At 38.1% G+C, this 19187-nt stretch overlaps 3 protein-coding genes across 6 annotated transcripts in view; all 3 read left to right on the top strand.

Annotated features, from left to right (window-relative positions):
- arhgap4b (Rho GTPase activating protein 4b) overlaps nt 1-6785 on the top strand; it is a 42509-nt gene extending 35724 nt beyond the window's left edge. For 3 of the 4 annotated variants that reach the window (XM_075476130.1, XM_075476131.1, XM_075476128.1), the window contains 2 exons: nt 1795-3682; nt 4589-6785. In XM_075476130.1, the coding sequence (XP_075332245.1) occupies nt 1795-1989 (195 nt within the window). In that variant the 3' untranslated portion in view covers nt 1990-3682; nt 4589-6785. Of the gene's footprint in view, nt 1-1794; nt 3729-4588 lie in introns of those variants that run through there. The other variant, XM_075476129.1, reaches the window with a different exon arrangement.
- A 2153-nt stretch (nt 6786-8938) lies between these two features.
- cav4b (caveolin 4b) lies at nt 8939-12417 on the top strand. The gene is made up of 4 exons (XM_075475562.1): nt 8939-9119; nt 9599-9813; nt 11275-11462; nt 12074-12417. Exons 2-4 carry the CDS (start codon nt 9604-9606, stop codon nt 12255-12257), a joined length of 582 nt encoding a protein of 193 aa, XP_075331677.1. The 5' UTR covers nt 8939-9119; nt 9599-9603; the 3' UTR covers nt 12258-12417.
- Nucleotides 12418-13318: 901 nt separating this feature from the next.
- fam50a (family with sequence similarity 50 member A) overlaps nt 13319-19187 on the top strand; it is a 28084-nt gene continuing 22215 nt past the window's right edge. Inside the window, exons 1-3 of the mRNA XM_075476145.1 lie at nt 13319-13563; nt 16411-16495; nt 16572-16671. Of these exons, the coding sequence (XP_075332260.1) occupies nt 13453-13563; nt 16411-16495; nt 16572-16671 (296 nt within the window). The 5' untranslated portion in view covers nt 13319-13452. The remainder of the gene's footprint in view (nt 13564-16410; nt 16496-16571; nt 16672-19187) is intronic.

Here is a 19187-nt window from a genome sequence, read left to right as displayed (position 1 = left end):
TGTCAAAACCAATTACATGTTCTAATATAAAGAAGCAAACTGCGACAGTAATACGTCAGAGCTGCGCTTTAAAAAGCCTCTTTTTCTGAATAAAACTCATTTGGATAAAGAATCACCGTGTTTCTTTCTTGAACAAGTGCCATGCACGGTGTTCAGATAAAATCAGCTTGTAAAGTAACCGTTGCATCTGATTAGGAAACTTTGAAGTCAACATTGGCAGCACGTCTGACTTGTGCACGATCAGCAGCTCATGTTAATGCTGGTTTATCAGACAACAGTTTGTTCTTGTGAATTTTGCTGACACTGATGCTGCATTCTGCAGTGCTTCTTTCTCAGCTAAAGATGAGATGTTGAATGAATAATTATCAGTCTCTTTATAGGATTACATTTTTTTCCAATGCACGCAGTTGCGCCTGAAGACAGCAGCTAAAGCTAAAGACAGCACAGTCTCTACAGAAATCTCTCCTTTTTAGATGTGTTGCTTTGCTCTTAGATAAATTACCATGTCAAAACATGATTGCATTGTGCACATTTTGTGTTTTGATATTCAGAATTCTCATTTATTTTGATATTTCAAGATCATTATTCTCGGAAATTAAAGACAATGACCATGAATTTGACAAAGAATGCAAAGAGACACATTTATTGTTTCAAAAATGTTTCTGCATTTATTCGTTGGCCAATTTGAAAAATATAAAACAGCGCTTTTTAAAAAAAAAAATCTGAATTAAATGTTGAAATATTGCGATCGGATCTTTTCGTTTAAGAAATCAAATCAAATCAAATCAAAATCAAATCAAATTTATTTATATAGCACATTTCATGTACAAACAGTTCAAAGTGCTTCACATAGAATAAAAGCATTGCAGCAGGGAGTGGAAGAAGCATTAAAAATACATAAAAGCATATAAAGAGAAACAAATAAAATAATTTAAATGAATTTAAAAACAAGCAACAGTCTAGATAAATTAAAAGATATCGTGCAGATTTCATGCATAGACACATGAGAACAGAAATGTCTTTAACCTGGATTTAAAAATGTCTCCATTTGGTGAAAGTTTAATCTCCACTGGCAGTTTGTTCCACTTGTTTGCAGCATAACAGCTAAATGCTGCTTCTCCATGTTTAGTCTGGACTCTGGACTGGATGAGCTGACCTGAGTCCTTGGATCTAAGAGCTCTGCTGGCTTTATATACACAAAAACATGTTTTTTTTTTATGACACTTCCTGTTGGAGATAGTGTAGACAGCGATCTATATTCCGGTCAGGTAAAAACATACACGTAGTCTGGAAAAATACCTGAAACCTTTAGAGGCATTTCAGGTTATGACATATCTCTGGAGGAGAGACCTTAACTCAAAACCTCCCAGCTTTAAACAACGAATGGATGCAGTAGAAGAAGAAGAAGTAATTTACTATAAAACTGACATTTTCCCCCGAGGACTAGGAGGAAGACTGTCTCCAGAAAATGGCAGAATTTTTATGACCTTCTCCACAAATGAGGAATGCTGCTTCAATATCTCACTTCAAATAAAACTAAAACACAACGTGTCCACAAAGTAAATAGAAGAAATTCATACTAGTCTTGGCTCCAATGCTTTGTTGTTTGTTTTTCCTCTTTCTATTGTACACAAAGAGTGACAAAAAATGTCCGGGATGAACTTGAATGAAGCATCCCTGTAGCTCCTTGTACACACGTCCGAGTCTGGCTTCACAGAAACGGGGACAGAAGCCGCATTTTCACATCTCTGTTCCCTGTTTGGCTGTTTGTCTTTACGTCTCTTTATCTCTCAGGAGATGATCAGCCGTCAGATGAACTCGGTGTTCAAGGAGCTCCTGTCTCGCCAGCCTGCGGTGCAATCGCCTGCCCTCGCCACCCCTGTCGCCCCTGCTCCCGCCCCCTCTTCCTCTCTTCCTCAAGCTGCCCCCTCTGCCAAAAAAGGAGGATTTGGTCTCAGAGGACGGGCCATTTTCAGACCGGTGGACTAAAACAAGAGAATTTTTTGATTCATTGTTTGACGATGATAATTATTGAGCCGATGCCAATGAGGCATTTGGCGAAGATCTTGATTTATTTTTTTGACACGTGTATAATAATTGCGTCTGCCATCTCATAGTGCCACTAGTCTTGGTGCCGTGTAAGTGTATGTCAAGTGTCTCTGTTTTCCAGCTGGTTTTTTGTTTTTTTTTGTTTTTTAATCTTCTGGTTTGTTTTGTTCTCCAGGCTTTTACAACTTTTGGAGCGTTAGGAATATGACCTGACCAGTGAGATCAGCAGACAGTTAAAAGTGGTTGAAATGGTACCGACTGTCCATCAAAAGCAACAAAATACTTAAGCTGCCCCCTAGTGGCAAGTCTGAGATCAGCTCACCCTGATGTTTACTTCATTCTAAATAGAAAACTGATCTGGGGCCTGTGTCTAGGAGTGCCTTCACATCTTTGACTCTTAACGTTTATTTCACTTGAAAAGACCAGATAAGGTTAAAACTCTGCGTAATTTGTTTTAAAGAGTGAACAAGGACGATGTCTATGGACCCACAAGTGTTCAATATTACAAAACAAAACATTAATACAGAATTGCGTTAAAAATTGTGTGAAATATCAGACTGAATCCATCTTTTCTGAAATTAATTTAGGACATTGTTAAAACTCAATTCATTATGGCACACAATTCCATCAGTCTTTTAATTAAAGACAAAAATTTTGTTTGATTAAAAAATAGCTTCAAATGCCTGTTATTTCATTGAACAGGTACACACTCAAGCTAATTTTATATCATGTTACATTTCAATTGTGCCTTCCAATGGAGTAATGTTTATTGTAGCCTACTTACAAGTCCATGTCAGCTAATACAGTCTCACAAAGTTAATTGAACGGTCATATAATCTAATAATTCATGTTCTATGACCAAAAAAAGAAAGCTTTTCATATACATACACAAGGATAACTGCACATATGAACAGTGTCACACTATTTTGTGAACGGGTGAAAAAAGGGAATTTTGTGGTACTTGCATAAAAGCCAGGAGTCTATATCTGAAGCCGCTTTCACGTAATTTACCGGAGTCCTGAAATGTTCTAGAGACGTTCCAGAGTTGCAGCATTTTCCATCCAGCCTCTGAGTAAAACCTCTAAAATATGCAGGTGAGACAATATAAAAACGTGTTAGCAGAGATTTCATAGTGTTTGCTGCGAGTGTGTGCTGCTGAGTTTGACCTGTATGCTTCTTTCCACAAAATCAAGTAGTTTTCATAACAACACAATAAGGAGCTTCATTTGCTATTCTCAATGGGCTGTAAAGCAAAGACAGGACTTCCCCTGTGTGTTTTCACCGTAAAGCCTCCCGCTAAGATGTGATTGTGTGAACAGCAACTCCTGAAACTCTTTGGTGTTTCCGTATGACGGCTCTATTAAACCAAGTACTTTCTACAATTACTTTAGTCATTTTTAGTTGCCACGTTTTTCTGCTTTAAATTGTTATTTTGCTAAGTTTCAGCATTAAAAACTAAGTGGTTATGTTTAGGCATTAAAAACGAATTGGTTAGGTTTAGGCATTAAAAACTAAGTGGTTAAGTTCAGGTTTTAAAACTAATTGGTTATGTTTAGGCATTAAAAATTAATTGGTTAGGTTTCGGCATTGAAAACTAATTGGTTAGGTTTAGGCATTAAATCTAATTGGTTAGGTTTAGGCATTAAAGTGATACTCCGGAGTAAATTCAACCTGGGGTCATTTGAACGGTGATATCCAGCCAAGTAGCCCACCCGCAGTTTTTTCGATATTGGCTGAACATCAGCTGAGTTACTGAGTTATCCCGAATAGCTTCGTACAAGGGTTAATGGATCCAGGTCCGTATCTCCAAAATTACCACACTAAAATCACATGCCATGACACCAAACTTCTACAGTAGTACTAATATGGTCTGTACTCACAAAGCGATGCATTTGGAAGTTTGAAAATAGTCCAGGAGTTTATTATTATCAACACAAGCCTGATAGCTTCTCTGCAGCTAAAGCTACGTCGACGTCACTCCAAGGCGCCGGGAGCTTCAAAGTAAGATGAGGGTTGATCTACTACTGTAGACAACAAAGCAAGGCTGCTCAATTTCTCCATTGATAAAATAATTTCACAACTCTACAACACAAAAATTCATAAAAAAACATGTAGAATATAGCATATACTTTGTTGTCTACAGTAGTAGATCAACCCTCATCTTACTTTGAAGCTCCCGGCGCCTTGGAGTGACGTCGACGTAGCTTTAGCTGCAGAGAAGCTATCAGGCTTGTGTTGATAATAATAAACTCCTGGACTATTTTCAAACTTCCAAATGCATCGCTTTGTGAGTACAGACCGTATTTGTACTACTGTAGAAGTTTGGTGTCATGGCATGTGATTTTAGTGTGGTAATTTTGGAGATACGGACCTGGATCCATTAACCCTTGTACGAAGCTATTCGGGATAACTCAGTAACTCAGCTGATGTTCAGCCAATATCGAAAAAACTGTGGGTGGGCTACTTGGCTGGATATCACCGTTCATATGACCCCAGGTTGAATTTACTCCGGAGTATCACTTTAAATCTAATTGGTTAGGTTTAGGCATTAAAAACTAATTGGTTGGGTTTAGGCATTAAAATCTAATTGGTTAGGTTTAGGCATTAAAATCTAATTGGTTAGGTTTAGGCATTAAAATCTAATTGGTTAGGTTTAGGCATTAAAAACTAATTGGTTAGGTTTTAGGCATTAAAATCTAATTGGTTATGTTTCGGCATTGAAAGCTCATGAGTCATAAGTCTAACTTTCCATGCTGCGATTACAAGCTCATGAGTTCTATAAGAAGGCAGCAGGGCGTTCTTACCTTTTCAACCTTTTTACCTAATCTTTGCATCTCTTTAGCTAACAAATTAAATTGCTGCAAATTCAGACAGTTACTAGTACTAGTACTAGTACAATATGTCAAAATACAAAGTTATTGTGAATCAACCGACTAAAGGTTGTAAATAGTACATAAGCACAGGTACAATACTTCTGCTGCTTTTAAGCCTTTTTCTTAACAATTCTCTACCTAGCTAGCACGCATAGCAGCTAGGTTGATGTTTGAGCTTAGCGTTAAAATAATTTTCAACATCAAAGTGGAGCCTAGTATTGGCAGTATTAGTCGGGTGTTTTTGGCCAGATTGTCACAGACAATCTCTTTTTTTCTTTTTCTGTTTTTTGTGCACTTATGAAGAGCATCTTCAAAAGCACAGTAAATATGCTATGCATTTCAGTAGCTAACACTGACTTGTTGTTAACACAGCCTCTCCACATTACTGCTGAGCCATAGCCCACAACTTACAGTCATGTCTGCCCAGGAATACTGTGAAGCATCCTTGTTGCTTAAGGTAGAAAATCACAGATTTTAGGGATTACTTTGACACAACTGTAGCTAGTAGCAGCTAACTGGCTAATTTTGGAGCCGTTTATTCAACCTGCTTACAAAATGTTCATGAGGTATAAAGCTCTATGCTCATGAGTTGTACACACTTCTTGTAATCACAAGCTCATATCTTCCATTTGATGGCAGTATATGAAATAAAAGTGTCACTGGAAACAAATATCTCTTAAAACAGACGTCTGGAGAAGGGCATTATGGGAAGAAACATTATTTTATTCAATAGGTGAAGTTTTTTGTGAAAAAAGTATAAGGACTTCTATTAATATATTAAATCTAAGATATTATTTAATTCGTATATTTTACACAAATTAATCAATATATTAGTTCATATTTATTTACTGAATATTGAACACTTTGGATCCGTATGTAGCCGGGAAAACTAAATCAGCATTCGTTTAAACATAGCAGCATGCAGTTAGAAAATACACATCGACTGAAGACACATTCCCCTTTATATGTGATAAATGGCCTGAAATACAGGACAAATCTCAGGGCTTTTGCAGAGTTAAAGATGGGCTAACTCAGGTTTGGCTTTGAAAGAATAAGTAAGAATTTCTCACTCAGGTCTTTGGTTGACTTATGTTGCTTTCCATTTGAAATCCAAAGTTGGAGCTGCTGGATTGCCAGAAAAAAAAAAAAAGGAATATTGACTGAAATAGCCCTTCACCAAGGTGGATTCCTCACAGGAAATCAGACAAACCTGGGAAGATCTTAAAATTCAAAATGTAAGATCCTGATATCTTTCTCCAATTCATTCCTACAAACTGGCATGGCTAAAAATCACAAATATCTTACCTGTCGAGAGCAAATCCAGTTGGGTATATGACTTGTTGTTCCAATGTATGATCTGTGAAGCTAGGGGGGCCCTTCCCGGCACTATCTTCCAACTTTCAGGTCAAATGGAAAGCACCATTACCCTTCAACTGGAAATTGTGCCCTAACCAAAAGAGCAAAAATGGTCCCCACATCAGAGAGGTGCCAGTGATTTCCTCTGGTTTAAACTGTGAAAGCAACGGCAGCATTTTGGAGCCATGATTTAAACTCTTGTCTCTTTCATCCATTCATTTTGCCCCCCCCCCCATACTATTTAGCACTGGTCCCGTTAAAAAGTGATTCTGGGTTTTGCAGAGAGGTCTACAACTACGTAGATTCCAAAAGCATTTGAATAATTTTTACATAAGTCATCCCCCCTCTGTCCTGTTTTAGTATTGAAAACATTGAAGTGGATATCTTTCTTTTCAATCAGTTCTGCTTCTATTTTGGATCACTGTTTAATGATGTCACTGATTTTACTGTCCAACTGTATATGTGGGTAAAAAATACGAATACAATAAAGATGACAAAGTGATGAAAGATAAAGGTGTTGTTGGCATTTTTAGACGGCATAAATAACTGTTTTAAAGGGGTCATGTGAGGCAGCTGAAATGTGAAATGTCATGAATATAAAACTGTAATAGTGAAATCATAAATCACCACTCTGTCCTAGAGTTGTAAAATAATCCCATCCTGCAGCCCATTTAAAAATGTCTACATAAGATTCAGAGTGATAAATTGACAGAATTCTAATATAAGAATTATTACTGTTTTTATTTGTATAGAAACATGGAAAAGGAGAATTAGTGTGTTTGCATTACTCAGTTTTGAGGTTTTAAATATCTGGACATAATAAAGAGAGGAAATATGATCCTTATTATATCTTAAATCAGGTTAAAGACAACCTCAGAGGAACAACAACACATTACATTATAGATTTAATAAAAACTAAGACAAAGTACAGAGCCAGGGTGAGAAAAACTAAGTAAACACCACGATCCAGCAGCCTGTAGAACCATCAGCAGCAGTAAGTTGATGTAATGGTTTTCTGTGTGACGTTTTCTCTCACATCATTGTGGAGGAATCTCGGCCCACTCTTGTTTCCAGCGCTGCTTCAGCTCATTGAGGTTTGCAGCTCTGGTTTCTGCACAGCGTTTGGGATCTTTGTCCTGTTGATGAGCCAGTTTCAGCCCAGCTTTAGCTGTCGGACAGACGGCCTCACATCTGACTCTAGAACACTTTGGTATCCAGAGGAGTTCCTGGTGGACTCAGTGGCTGCGAGGTGCCCAGGTCCTGTGGCTGCAGAACAAGCCCAGAGCATCAGCCCTCCCCCACCGTGCTTGACAGCTGGTGTGAGGTGTTTGTGCTGATATGCTGTGTTTGGTTTCCTCCAAACGTGCTGCTGTGCATTATGAGCAAACATCTCCACTTTGGTCTGGTCTGTCCAGAGGACATTGTTCCAGAAGTCTTGTGGTTTGTTCAGATGCAGCTTTGCAAACCTAAGCTGTGCTGCCATGTTCTTTTTAGAGAGAAGAGGCTTTCTCCTGCAGACCTTCCAAACAAGCCATACTTGTTCAGCCTGTTTCTAACTGTGCTGTCATGAACTTTAACATCTAACATGCTAACTGAGGCCTGTGGAGTCCGAGATGTAGCTCTTGGGTTTTTGACCTTCGGGTGACCTTGCTGGGACGTCCACTCCTGGGAAGATTGACAGCTGTCCTGAATGTTTTCAGCTGGTGAATAATCTTTCTCTCTGTAGAACGATGGGACTCCAGATAGTTTGGAAACGGCTTTATAACCCTTCCCAGATGGGCAGCAACAATTGCTTCTCTAAGATCTTTGCTGATGTCTTTCCTCCTTGGCATCATGTTAACACACACCTGAATGCTCCAGACCAGCAAACTGACAAAACTTCTGCTTTTATAGAGCTGCTCACACTCACTGATGATCAGTTAATCAGTGCATCTGATCAGCAGCTGCTGGCTGCTTCTTATCCTCTTAATTTCTGTGGAATTAGTAAGGGTGTACTTAGTTTTTAACTCACTGCTTCTGCATTTTAGCTCAGTTTTTGTTAAACAGAGAATGACATGACACAATTTGTCATGTTTCGTTGTTCATCTGAGTTTATATCTACCCAGATTTAATCTAAGGGCTAAGATATTTTTTTTCCTTAATTTTTCTAAACTTTAAAGCCTTTTTCATATGACTATGTCCCCAGATGGAACAGGGCCTCTTTCTTGGAGTCTGCCACCAATTTTCAACGTCTGTAAAGACAGAGTACCTTTGGTGTTTATTGTATTTTTCATCACGACCACCCACAGTTTTGACTAAAAAAGTAATGGAGGGGGTTGCTTATGTGCAACTTTACTACTAAATAAACACTGATCCTTTAAAAGTTTCCATTACTTTGCATAATTAGGTCTGAGGTGTGTTGTTGGGTGTGACATTGTTTCAGTTTCTGTGTTAAGATAGCCCCCCATTGCTGTAATGTGATCTTTTGGACCCATCCACTCCTCCTCCTAAAATAACCCATTACCATAGCCAACCAACACACACACACACACACACACACACACACACACACACACACACACACACACACACACACACACACACACACACACACACACACACAAGGAATAAGAGGCTCTGTACCACATTAGCACTTCTGCCACTCTGAGTCAGTGTCAAACACTGTGGCTGTCTCTGTGTGCTTCTCTGTGATTGTGAACATGCTGTATTACCTCTGAGGAACATTGAGATGAAGGTGCAGAACTATTCTCATTGACATTTTAGATTAACACTGCCGCCTGCCCCGTCCCTCTGCAGGAGTCTCTGTGAGTGATACGGGATAAGAATACCAATTCTACTAAGGTAAGTGAGACGGGATTTATGCTCAATTATGGAGCTGTTGGAGACGTGCTTTGATGATTCCTCAACAGGTCTAGGAGCTAGATTACACCTTGCAACACCTGTTGTGTGCATTGCAAATATATTTCACATGATTCGTGCAATAAAACAAAAATCAGCTTTTAAGACCAACTGGCAAAACTGCTTTTAAAAAATATCTTTTAATTTTTTTCTTGTAATATGAAGTAATTGCAGTGAATGCAGGCCGTTCAAACAAATTAATCTTAAAAACACCAGCTGCTATTTACAGATTTTGGTGTGACATCTTTTTTTGGGGGCTAAAGAACAGGTGGTGGAGCAGGGCTCGGCTCGCTGTTACACTCAACACCCCTGCCGTCTGCCCGAGGAGTATATCTGTGCACGTGTGTGTGTGTGTGTGTGTGTGTGTGTCCGCTAACTGAATGCAGTTATTGGAATAATAAATATAAAACTTTCCTCCTCAGCAAAGATGATGATGGTGAATGATGACAGTCTGGTGGAGTGTAAGATCGATGACAGCGATGAAGAACAGATAAACATTCCTCCTCCTCCTCCAGAGTTTGCATCCAAAGCTTCCACTCCAGCACCCAAACCTCCGACCCCTCCCTCGGTCCCCGTCACACCCGCACCTGCCCATCCTGTCAGCAGAGACCCTAATGGCATCAACCAACACCTGAAGGTCCTTATTTCCTTTTTTGCTTTCAGTGTGACTCAACTTTGTTGTGAAAGTGGGATTGTTGGAACATCTGAAATTCAAGATTGTATTTAGGGCTGGGTAATGATTAAAATGTTTAATCCAATTATTCACATGATTTCCCTGATTAATCACGATTAATCGCATTTGTGCGCAAAATCCAAAAATGAATCCAAAAGTAGTGTATAGCTTTTAGCATTTAGTTTTATTTTAAATGTGCTGCCATATGAATGAAAGTGCCATAACATTTGTTGTGCAAACACACTTTTAACATCAGCATCTTTCTGTAGTTTTTATGTAGAAGCCTCGCTCCACTGTCTGTTTCCTTGAATGACTTGCTGCTATCAGTTGTGTGTTTTGCCTTTAAGTGATATTTTAGACTGGAACTACTACGCTGAGAAGACAATTCAACTTGGCAGAGTTTACAGATGACTTTGGTTCTGTCGACTCTGCCGTCTGGAAGAACTTTAAAATTAAAATGGCCGAGTAAAAGTTCCGTACCCTTCTCCATGTTTGGTGGATCCGCCGATTACTTTCTTTTCCGGTTCCGCAGCAGACAGCAACAGACTTTTGTGTAAACAGCACCTTAGAGATAAGGGGATGAGCTCAGCCATCCGGAGGGAGCTCGGAGTAGAGCTGCTGCTCCTCCACATAGAAAGGAGTCAGCTGAGGTGGTTTGTTTGGTTGTGATGCCTCCTGGTCACCTCACTTTGGCAAGAGAGTCAAACGCGCTGGAGGGATTATATGTCCCTTCTGGCCTGGGAACGCCTCGGAATCCCCCAGGAGGAGCTGGAGAGAGGGATGTCTGGCTTTCCCTCCTGAACCTGTTGCCACATGGATGGATGGAAGTCAGAGGTTAAAAGTTTTAACATTATCGTGGTCATGGTAGTTTAACTTATTTATTTCACCTAGCTTTCTGGTTATGGTACAGCTGATCCGCTTGTATCTGCAACATAAATCAGTTTTAGCAAACTAAACTCTTAAATGTCTTTTGTTAGGGTTAGAGAACACAACAGTTATCTTCATAGTTGTCACATTTATAATTACCATGTAGTTCCTCTCATGACCAGCAGAGGTAAGGTTTTCTAGATAATTATCAGACACAATCACACATGACCTCACTCTGCTGTTTCCTGGAGATATTGATAGGTACTGAGCTGTAAAATGTCATCATAAAGTCCAGAGCAAAAGTATTTAACTTGTCAAATGCCGACCCTCTGGAGCATCTCTGGAACATTTAGGGCTGCAGTTCATGTGTGAAAACTGCTTGTGCATCCTCCAAAATGACCGACTACTTCCTCCAAACTAAATGAGAATAAGGCAGAGGTCCTCAGAGTGGCTTCTGAAGCTCAAAAAGGGAAGAAAAGTTCAGAGAGTGTACGACCATATTTTTCTCTGTAGATTGGTTTGATTTCTACTGCCGTCTATCTTGTTTCCTCACTGTAGGTAGAGGTCAGCGACGTCCTGGCAGAACCTGCCACACCTCAAACCATAGACGGAGTGTGGATTTACAGCCTCGCTGGCTTTGAGGGGACTCGTATCTGGACGTACCGCTGCCTCTCTTTGCTGTTTGCTGTGCCCTTTGCTCTCTTGTGTGGCATTCTTCTGGCCGTTCTTGCCCTCATGCGAGTCTGGTACGTTGTGTCCATACCCCGGCAAAGTCATATCCACACCTTACAACAAATAACCCCAGAAAACCCACCAACGCAATAAAACCAAACAGCAGGCTTCTCACGTTTTTGCCCTGTTACTTGAAATAAAGCATGTCGTGCTAAATAATATATTATGCTGGTAATAAAATGTCAAGACACTAAAGAATCTGGAAATAAAAATGGTTACCTGTACAAAATGGTGTCAATCAGTTAATTTAATACAAAAAAATCTAACACTTATTCCCCTAAAATATCAAAGTAAAACTAATCAGAATTTGGTTCCCTGTTCGGGTGCCTGGACACTCAAAATCTAATTTCAATTTTCTGTTACACTGTTATTCCTCTTTTAGAAACATTTAGAATAAAGTCTCCCTCATGTTGCTGTGAACCAAAATGACTGTATTATGTTACTCTTAATGCTCATAATTTAAACAAAATGATATTTTTGACAATCATGGTATCAAGATAAAGTCATTTTTACTTCAACAACAACATAAAATGATCAAATATTCACTCTTTTAGTATTTAAAACAGGAAAATAAACTGTTAAGACTAACATCTCCTGCAAATATTACATTGCTCTTTCTCTTCAGGTTTCTGGTTCCTTGCGTCCAGCTGAGCAACACCTTCCTTCCCTGCTTGCGGTCCTTGTGTATCTTTGCTGTGAACGTTTTCATCTCTCCTTTCTGTGTGTCTGTTGCTCTCTGCTGCAGTCAAATCGCCGTTTCACTGTCAAACAAGGACCCGAATCACATCAGAAACAAGGACACAGTATGAGTGAGAAATAATGTCTCGTCTCGAATGAATGAGTCTCTGAGTGAGTCTGAATGTGTATGTGCTTTTTCTAGACTTTTTTTCACGTCAGATTGTTTATTTTAATGTTATTATCATCATTAGTGGTTGTAGTGATTTAGATTGACATCAAATGTATTTGTAAGAAAACCGTATTAAGATGTAAATAAAGTACTAAACAAAATGCCATGTTCTCTGTTTTTGTGTTTTGGTTTAATTACTTTTTATGTCTTGTCATGTTTGTATTCTAGTTCAATTCTGGCAGTTATTTATCTTCATCTGGTTTCTCAGTTTTATTGCTTCCTGTTTTATTTTGTAGAGCTTTTCTCTTTATATATTCTATTGATGTCTTATACTGCAGATTGTCACACCTGATCCTTCTTTGTTATTACCTCCGTCAGTATATATATTTTTATTTGTTCAGTGTCAGGTCACTGAATTTAGTCTTTTCTCTCCCAGCTTTATTCAATCCTCTGTTTTTTTTTTTTCATGTTTTCATTCACCTTGAAATTATCTCCATAAATAAGAACACCCATCTGCAATAATTCACATCAGATCAAGTACAGTTATTGCGTACACCAAAGTTTTTGCACCTAGTGTGTGCAGCCTACAACAACTTTTCTAATTTATCATTTCAGCTTTTTACAAATGATAATTTGTTTATTTTTTATTGGTATTATTTTCTATTTTCATTATTTCAATATTTTATCATTGCATTTATGACTTCTGTATCTCTAATGAGGTGATATAAATGAACAGTTCCACCATGGGAATCTCAAGATTCGGTTTTATCATTTCATTTTGACGGCTTTATGAAGCTCAATTCAGTTACTCATTAAACACGAAAAGATTAATGTTCTTTTCTTTACATGATTAGGGTAAATATTATTCCCAATCCATCTTCATTTTCCCGTTAAAATGAGCTAACATCGATCTGTATCTTCCGTACTTTTGTTGGGTGTTTCATAATTCAGATGTTTCTGGAAGCACTGAATGCATCAAATCTTTTACGTACCAACGTAAGTTCCCAGCGTGCACCGCGCCGTCGCCATTTTTCTTGTTATGGTCGACTCGGAGGTGTCTTCTTGGATCTGGAAAGATCTTTATTTGATTTTTAGACTTTAACTTCTCTTTTTCTCTTGATTTTTTTTAACAACAACATCAAAAACAAGGAGCCAACATGGCGCAGTACAAAGGAGCGGCCAGTGAGGCCGGCAGAGCGATGCAGCTGATGAAGAAACGAGAAAAGGAAAGAGAGCAGTTGGAACAACTGAAGCAGAAGATAGCTGAGGTTTGCAACCTTTTACTATCAATCTTCACGTATTTATTGATAATCTGCCGTGGCTTTGAGTTCATGTAAGTTTTCGTATTTTGAAAACCACGTCACATTTCTGAAACGACACCGAAATTTATTTCTGATTCGTGAATTAAAGCGAAATCCATAAAGGGCTATTTCACTGTTTTTTTGGGGGGGGTGTGCAAAATAACTCCAGACCAGGTCCTGTGTTGAGACCAAAACAGTTAGACCGGTCAAATCTGGACTGAAGTATTCTACAGAAGATATAGATTCATGGACACCTTGGTTCCTTTTTCTCTTTTCACACATTCGTCTAGGTCCTGTATTAATGCCACAATAATTAGAATGGTCAAATCTGGCCAAAACTACTCTACAAAGAAAAAGATCAAATCAAAATCAAATCAAAGTTATTTATATAGCACATTTCACGTACAAACAATTCAAAGTGCTTTACATAAAATAAAAACATTGCAGCAGGGAGTGTAAGAAGCATTAAAAATACATAAAATAATATAAAGAGAAACAAATAAAATCATTTAAATTCATTTAAAAACAAGCAACAGTCTAGATAAGTTAAAAGATATTTCATGCATAGACACATGATAACAGAAATGTCTTTAACCTGGATTTAAAAATGTCTACATTTGGTGAAAGTTTAATCTCCACTGGCAGTTTGTTCCACTTGTTTGCAGCATAGTAGCTAAATGCTGCTTCTCCATGTTTAGTCTGGACTCTGGACTGGACAAGATGATTTAAATCACTATATGTGATCTGTGAAACCTTTTATCCCAGATATACATCTTAAAAAAACAGCAAAATGGCAGTTTTCTGCATTTTGACAAGGTTTAGTCTTACTTATGGATCTTTAAAAAAAAAAAAAATCACAAATAGTATTCGGTTTACACGTCACAAAGTGTGTTTTAAAGGATCTATATCCTTTGCAGAATAATTCAGTCTGGATCTGACCAGTCTTTCAGTTGTGATTCTCATGCAGGACCCAGTCTGGTGTAATCTGAATGCAAAAAAAAAGCAGCCAAATAGCCCTCTATACAAATCCTTTTAATTTGTACATCAGAAGCTGTGAGCCTCATACATACTTTACTGATGATCTATGTTTATTAGCAGGCTATGTACTTCAGGCTTTGAGATGCTTTCGGGTGATCTTTGTTGTGAATTTGTGTTCAGTTAATAAACTGAAGTGATCTTTAAAGTTTTTATAAACACGGGCAAAACCTAAAGAGTCAGCTGTGGGAAAGTGCCAGAAAATGGTTAAGGAGACTGAGACATTTCTTGAGGTGTAAAACTGCTCTTCATCTTGCAAACATCCAAACAGAAGCAGCGTTTACCATTTAAAGGAGATGGCAGCAGCACTCTGACAGATGTGACAGCAACTGGGAAGCAACCGGTTGCTGCAACTCTGATACGGCATCTGTCAATACCAGCTGTTTAGATTTGTTTTCATGGCTTCAGGAGATATTATCAGCATCAACAATTATTGCAGGTGGCCATGAACCAGAATGAGGCATCTATTTAACAATGAAATTGAGACCTTTTGGACATTTAATTAATCAATGCACCTACTTAAGCAAACAGACACACAATGTAAGCACAACAGTGATGATCCTCGCTGTATTCTACGGATGGAAAACAAACAGTAAGATTAGATATTGGTCATCAACCACTCTGCTTTCTAAATAATCTGACAAGCTGATTTTAGGTTAACGGTTACAGCTCGACTTGGTCTTTTAATTGGACCGTTGTCCTTGTAACAGTTCACACGTGGAAGGGAAATGAAGGTATTGGCTGAAGAGAGTCTTTAGTGCGAAAAAACGTACAAGAGACTGTCGTTTCTAACTTTCTCTGTATGTGATCTTTGTACATGTAAGTACAGCCGAAATGACTGCAAAGGATTGTTTTCTTTAAGTTACCTGAGTGGTGGTTTTGTCAGATGAGGCTGTGGTTATAAAATCAGGATTTTATTAGAGCACAGCCACCGTCTGGAAATGCTTTAAGTGACACTATGGGCTGATTTTCAGTCGCTATCTCTGATGTGTTTAACCGTCCAACAAAAGAAATGAAAAAATAAATAAACAAGAGCAGCTCTGTTTGGAATTCAGCTGTATTGATATACACTTACACTTAAAATTTTTTTAAAAGACGCAAAAAGATTCAACTTTGGGCCATTTCAGCCCAGTTATATGAGTATATGCTTGTTGGAATGAGAACAACTGGGTGTGTTAGTCCAGTTTTATAGCTTGATTTTGTATGATTTCGGTCAGAACAGTGTTTTTATGTATATTATATATAATTAGTCTTTTTTTTTCCAAGGTCATATAAACGTACTTCATGTTATTTTCAAAATCTTTACATCACTCCTTAGATGCTTGTACGTTCTTAAATTTTTCAAGTCCAGTGTTGAAGTAAAACTGCCCAAATTTTTGCTTTTATATATGTGGTTGATAATCAATCAAGTGTATTTGATTGGCTTCACCAGGCTGCTTCTTACCCTCGTAATTTGTTGTATTTATCTGATTGATCTTAAGAACTGATAGGACCAGATGATCTTTGATTATGTCCTGATGATTAAAAGCTCAGAATTGAAATATTGTCGCCTACAACTACTTTGTACTGAAGTTTACTATCATTTATTTAAAAAAGTTCACACTCACAAACTAATAAACATTTACTTAACACTTAAATGTGTCTGGTTTCAAGCATGTGAGAATGAGCACATGTATTTCTGTGGTAGGTGTGAGTAACATTGCATTTATTAGTGCCCTGTTAAAGGGAAAACAACGGACTCTGTTTCTGACCCGGTGCTGTGTGTTTGTGTTTTTTAAGGACAACATGGTCAAGTCCAACATTGACAAGAAATTCTCAGCTCACTACGATGCTGTAGAGGCGGAGCTGAAGTCCAGCACGGTTGGTAAGTGTCAACGCAACGGAACACAGTGGAAAGGAGACGTGACTTTATTTATTTATTTATGTTTTGTCTTAATCAGGTTTGGTGACACTGAATGACATGAAGGCCAAGCAGGAGGCGTTGGTAAAGGAAAGAGAGAAACAGCTGGCCAAGAAGGAGCAGTCCAAAGAACTCCAGCTGTGAGTTTTTTCCAGTTTAATATGATCCGTCCTGCGGTGTGCGCCGATCAGCACGACTCTGGACCGCATCAGGAAAACACAGGCCAAACTGAGTGTATTGATGTTTGCCCCATTTAAGCCACGTTTTCACCTCCGAAACCCTTTTCAGGAACAAAGATCTTCTCCTTGACAGTTCCTACTTTCACAAAGTTGCAGAAGAGGTATTTAACGGACATTTTGGGGGAGTATCAGAACCCTTTAGGGAGGGTTTTACTTCTGTCTTTACACCTCTCCATCTCAGTAATACACCACAGGTTTAGTTGTCAGTAAACATAATAGACTCGCAGGGATTTTTCTTCACATTTTGAGTCGAAATGAAATGGCTGACACAGCTATTTTCTTGTTAAGCTGCTATCTTCTTTGAACCGGCACTTGTGAGTAATGTGATACAACCAACCACCACAAGGTGGATGTAATGCACCAAAAAAGGCCTAAGACCACAGCCATCCAAACTTTATCTTCTTCTCAAGGGGGGAAAGAGATCTATTTTGAATTCTGCCTGGTAAAAGAAAGTAATCGGCGGATCCACCAAACATGGAGAAGGGTACGGAACTTTTACTCGGCCATTTTCATTTTAAAGTTCTTCCAGACGGCGGAGTCGACAGAACCAAAGTCCTCTGTAAACACTGCCAAGTTGAATTGTCTTCTCAGCGTAGTAGTTCCAGTCTAAAATATCACTTCAAGGCAAAACACACAACTGATAGCAGCAAGTCATTCAAGGAAACAGACAGTGGAGCGAGGCTTCTACATAAAAACTACAGAAAGATGCTGATGTTAAAAGTGTGTTTGCACAACAAATGTTATGGCACTTTCATTCATATGGCAACACATTTAAAATAAAACTAATTTTGATTAATCAGGGAAATCATGTGATTAATTAGATTAAATATTTTAATCGTTGCCCAGCCCTAGTTTTTATAAATGTACATAGTGTATATTTACTCTCTAATTTACCATTTTACTACTTGGTTTGTCTAATTTTCTTGTAATACTATACTAATACTATTTCTAATTCCATAACTACTGTATAGTAATTTTAATGTTCTTAATGTGTGTATTTTGATTCATAATATTACTATTTTTACTTCTTATATCTCCAGTGGAGCACTGTAGCAAAAAGAATTACCCATTGGCATCTGAATCTGAAAATGAGACACTTAAGCAAACTTAATTCCCCCCTTAACTTAAACCTTCAGTGGAAATACAGAAGATCCAGGGCTGAAAGAATCTTTTAAACCAAGTTCTGGATGTTTTTCAACAAATTGAGTCTTTACTTTTTATTAATATTTGCTTTTCCTCTTCCGAAGTCCAGCCCCAGTCTGCAGATGTATAAACGTCATTCAGACTTTTAATATTCACATTTTGAGCTGAAACACTGCAACTTTTTTTTTAATTTTTCCTCCCAAACAGAACTGACAGACATCCAAACATTTTGAGTTTTGGACTTGTTTCTGTATTTATTTATTTTCTACTGTTTACTTTTTTTGTTTTTCCTTTTTATTCAAATTGAAACAGCCACATCTGCAGATGAATCACTGGTGAAAACAGTCTGTTGGTTGCATGTTTAGTACGGCTAAAGCCACGTGAAAGAGTTTCGGACCAACGAACATTTAATCCTTTTCCAGATGGTGCCAGCAGATAAAGCTGATATACTTCCATCCACCCATTTCCTTGACCTGCACTCTGGATGGGTGCTGATGTACTTGATTAAAAAATATTTATGCATGTACATGTCAACTCTTGGCCTCAGAAGCTGGTAGTTCCACCTTTTAGATGAAATAACTTAACCTTGTAAGAACCACATGTCCCGTCATGTGCCTTCAGTTACAAGATGTTTGCATGTTTTGTCTATTTCAATCTGTTTCTCTGTTAATAAGACGCAGATCCTGTGAGGGAAAACTTTGGGTTCTTGAGCTGGCTGGTTTAGTCAGTCCAGGACAAACTGTCTTTTTTTTGTGTGTTTTTCTGAAAGTGGAATGTGTGTTTCTAATCCTATGGAGAGCTTTTTGACCCTCTTTCACACTGGTTTACACAGCTTCATTTTGAAGATCATAGAGGGGACTCTTAGTATGTATCTTGGCGTGATGACATCCCACGTTTCACAAGTTTTCACAAGTACGACAGGAATATACCTGCCATTACATAAGAAGGTTGGAAGTACTGGCACCTATCCTGAAACCCCTGATTCAGCTTTTAAATATCTGAAGATGTGAGTCACCTGATTAGACCGAATATTTGTTTTTGAAGAGCTTTCTGAAAGCCCAAAACTTAAAACTGTACACTAAAACCTTTTTCTTGTGTTTATTTCTTAGCCTCTGTAGTAACTACTAACATAGAAAGTTAAAAAAAAAAAAAAAAAAGCATTCAGCAGCATTCAGTTTTTACTGTAAATACTCATTTTTGTTAACATTTTAAAGAAATTAGAATAAAATGATCAGATTTGAATGGGTTAATGACAACAAAGTGTTTTATTAGGG

This window comes from Odontesthes bonariensis, chromosome 10 (assembly GCF_027942865.1).
Source record: "Odontesthes bonariensis isolate fOdoBon6 chromosome 10, fOdoBon6.hap1, whole genome shotgun sequence".
Taxonomy (NCBI): Eukaryota; Metazoa; Chordata; class Actinopteri; order Atheriniformes; family Atherinopsidae; genus Odontesthes; species Odontesthes bonariensis.
The sequence above is the reverse complement of the archived record's forward strand: the minus strand, read 5'-3'. Positions and strand labels throughout refer to the sequence as shown.

What these genes read in the sequence shown, in the direction of transcription:
- cav4b (XM_075475562.1), top strand. Translation starts at nt 9,604, where the DNA reads ATGATGATGGTGAATGATGACAGTCTGGTGGAGTGTAAGATCGATGAC. An exon ending in GCATCAACCAACACCTGAAG is followed by an intron (nt 9,814 to 11,274) that starts GTCCTTATTTCC and finishes TCCTCACTGTAG; the next exon opens with GTAGAGGTCAGCGACGTCCT. An exon ending in CTTGCCCTCATGCGAGTCTG is followed by an intron (nt 11,463 to 12,073) that starts GTACGTTGTGTC and finishes CTTTCTCTTCAG; the next exon opens with GTTTCTGGTTCCTTGCGTCC.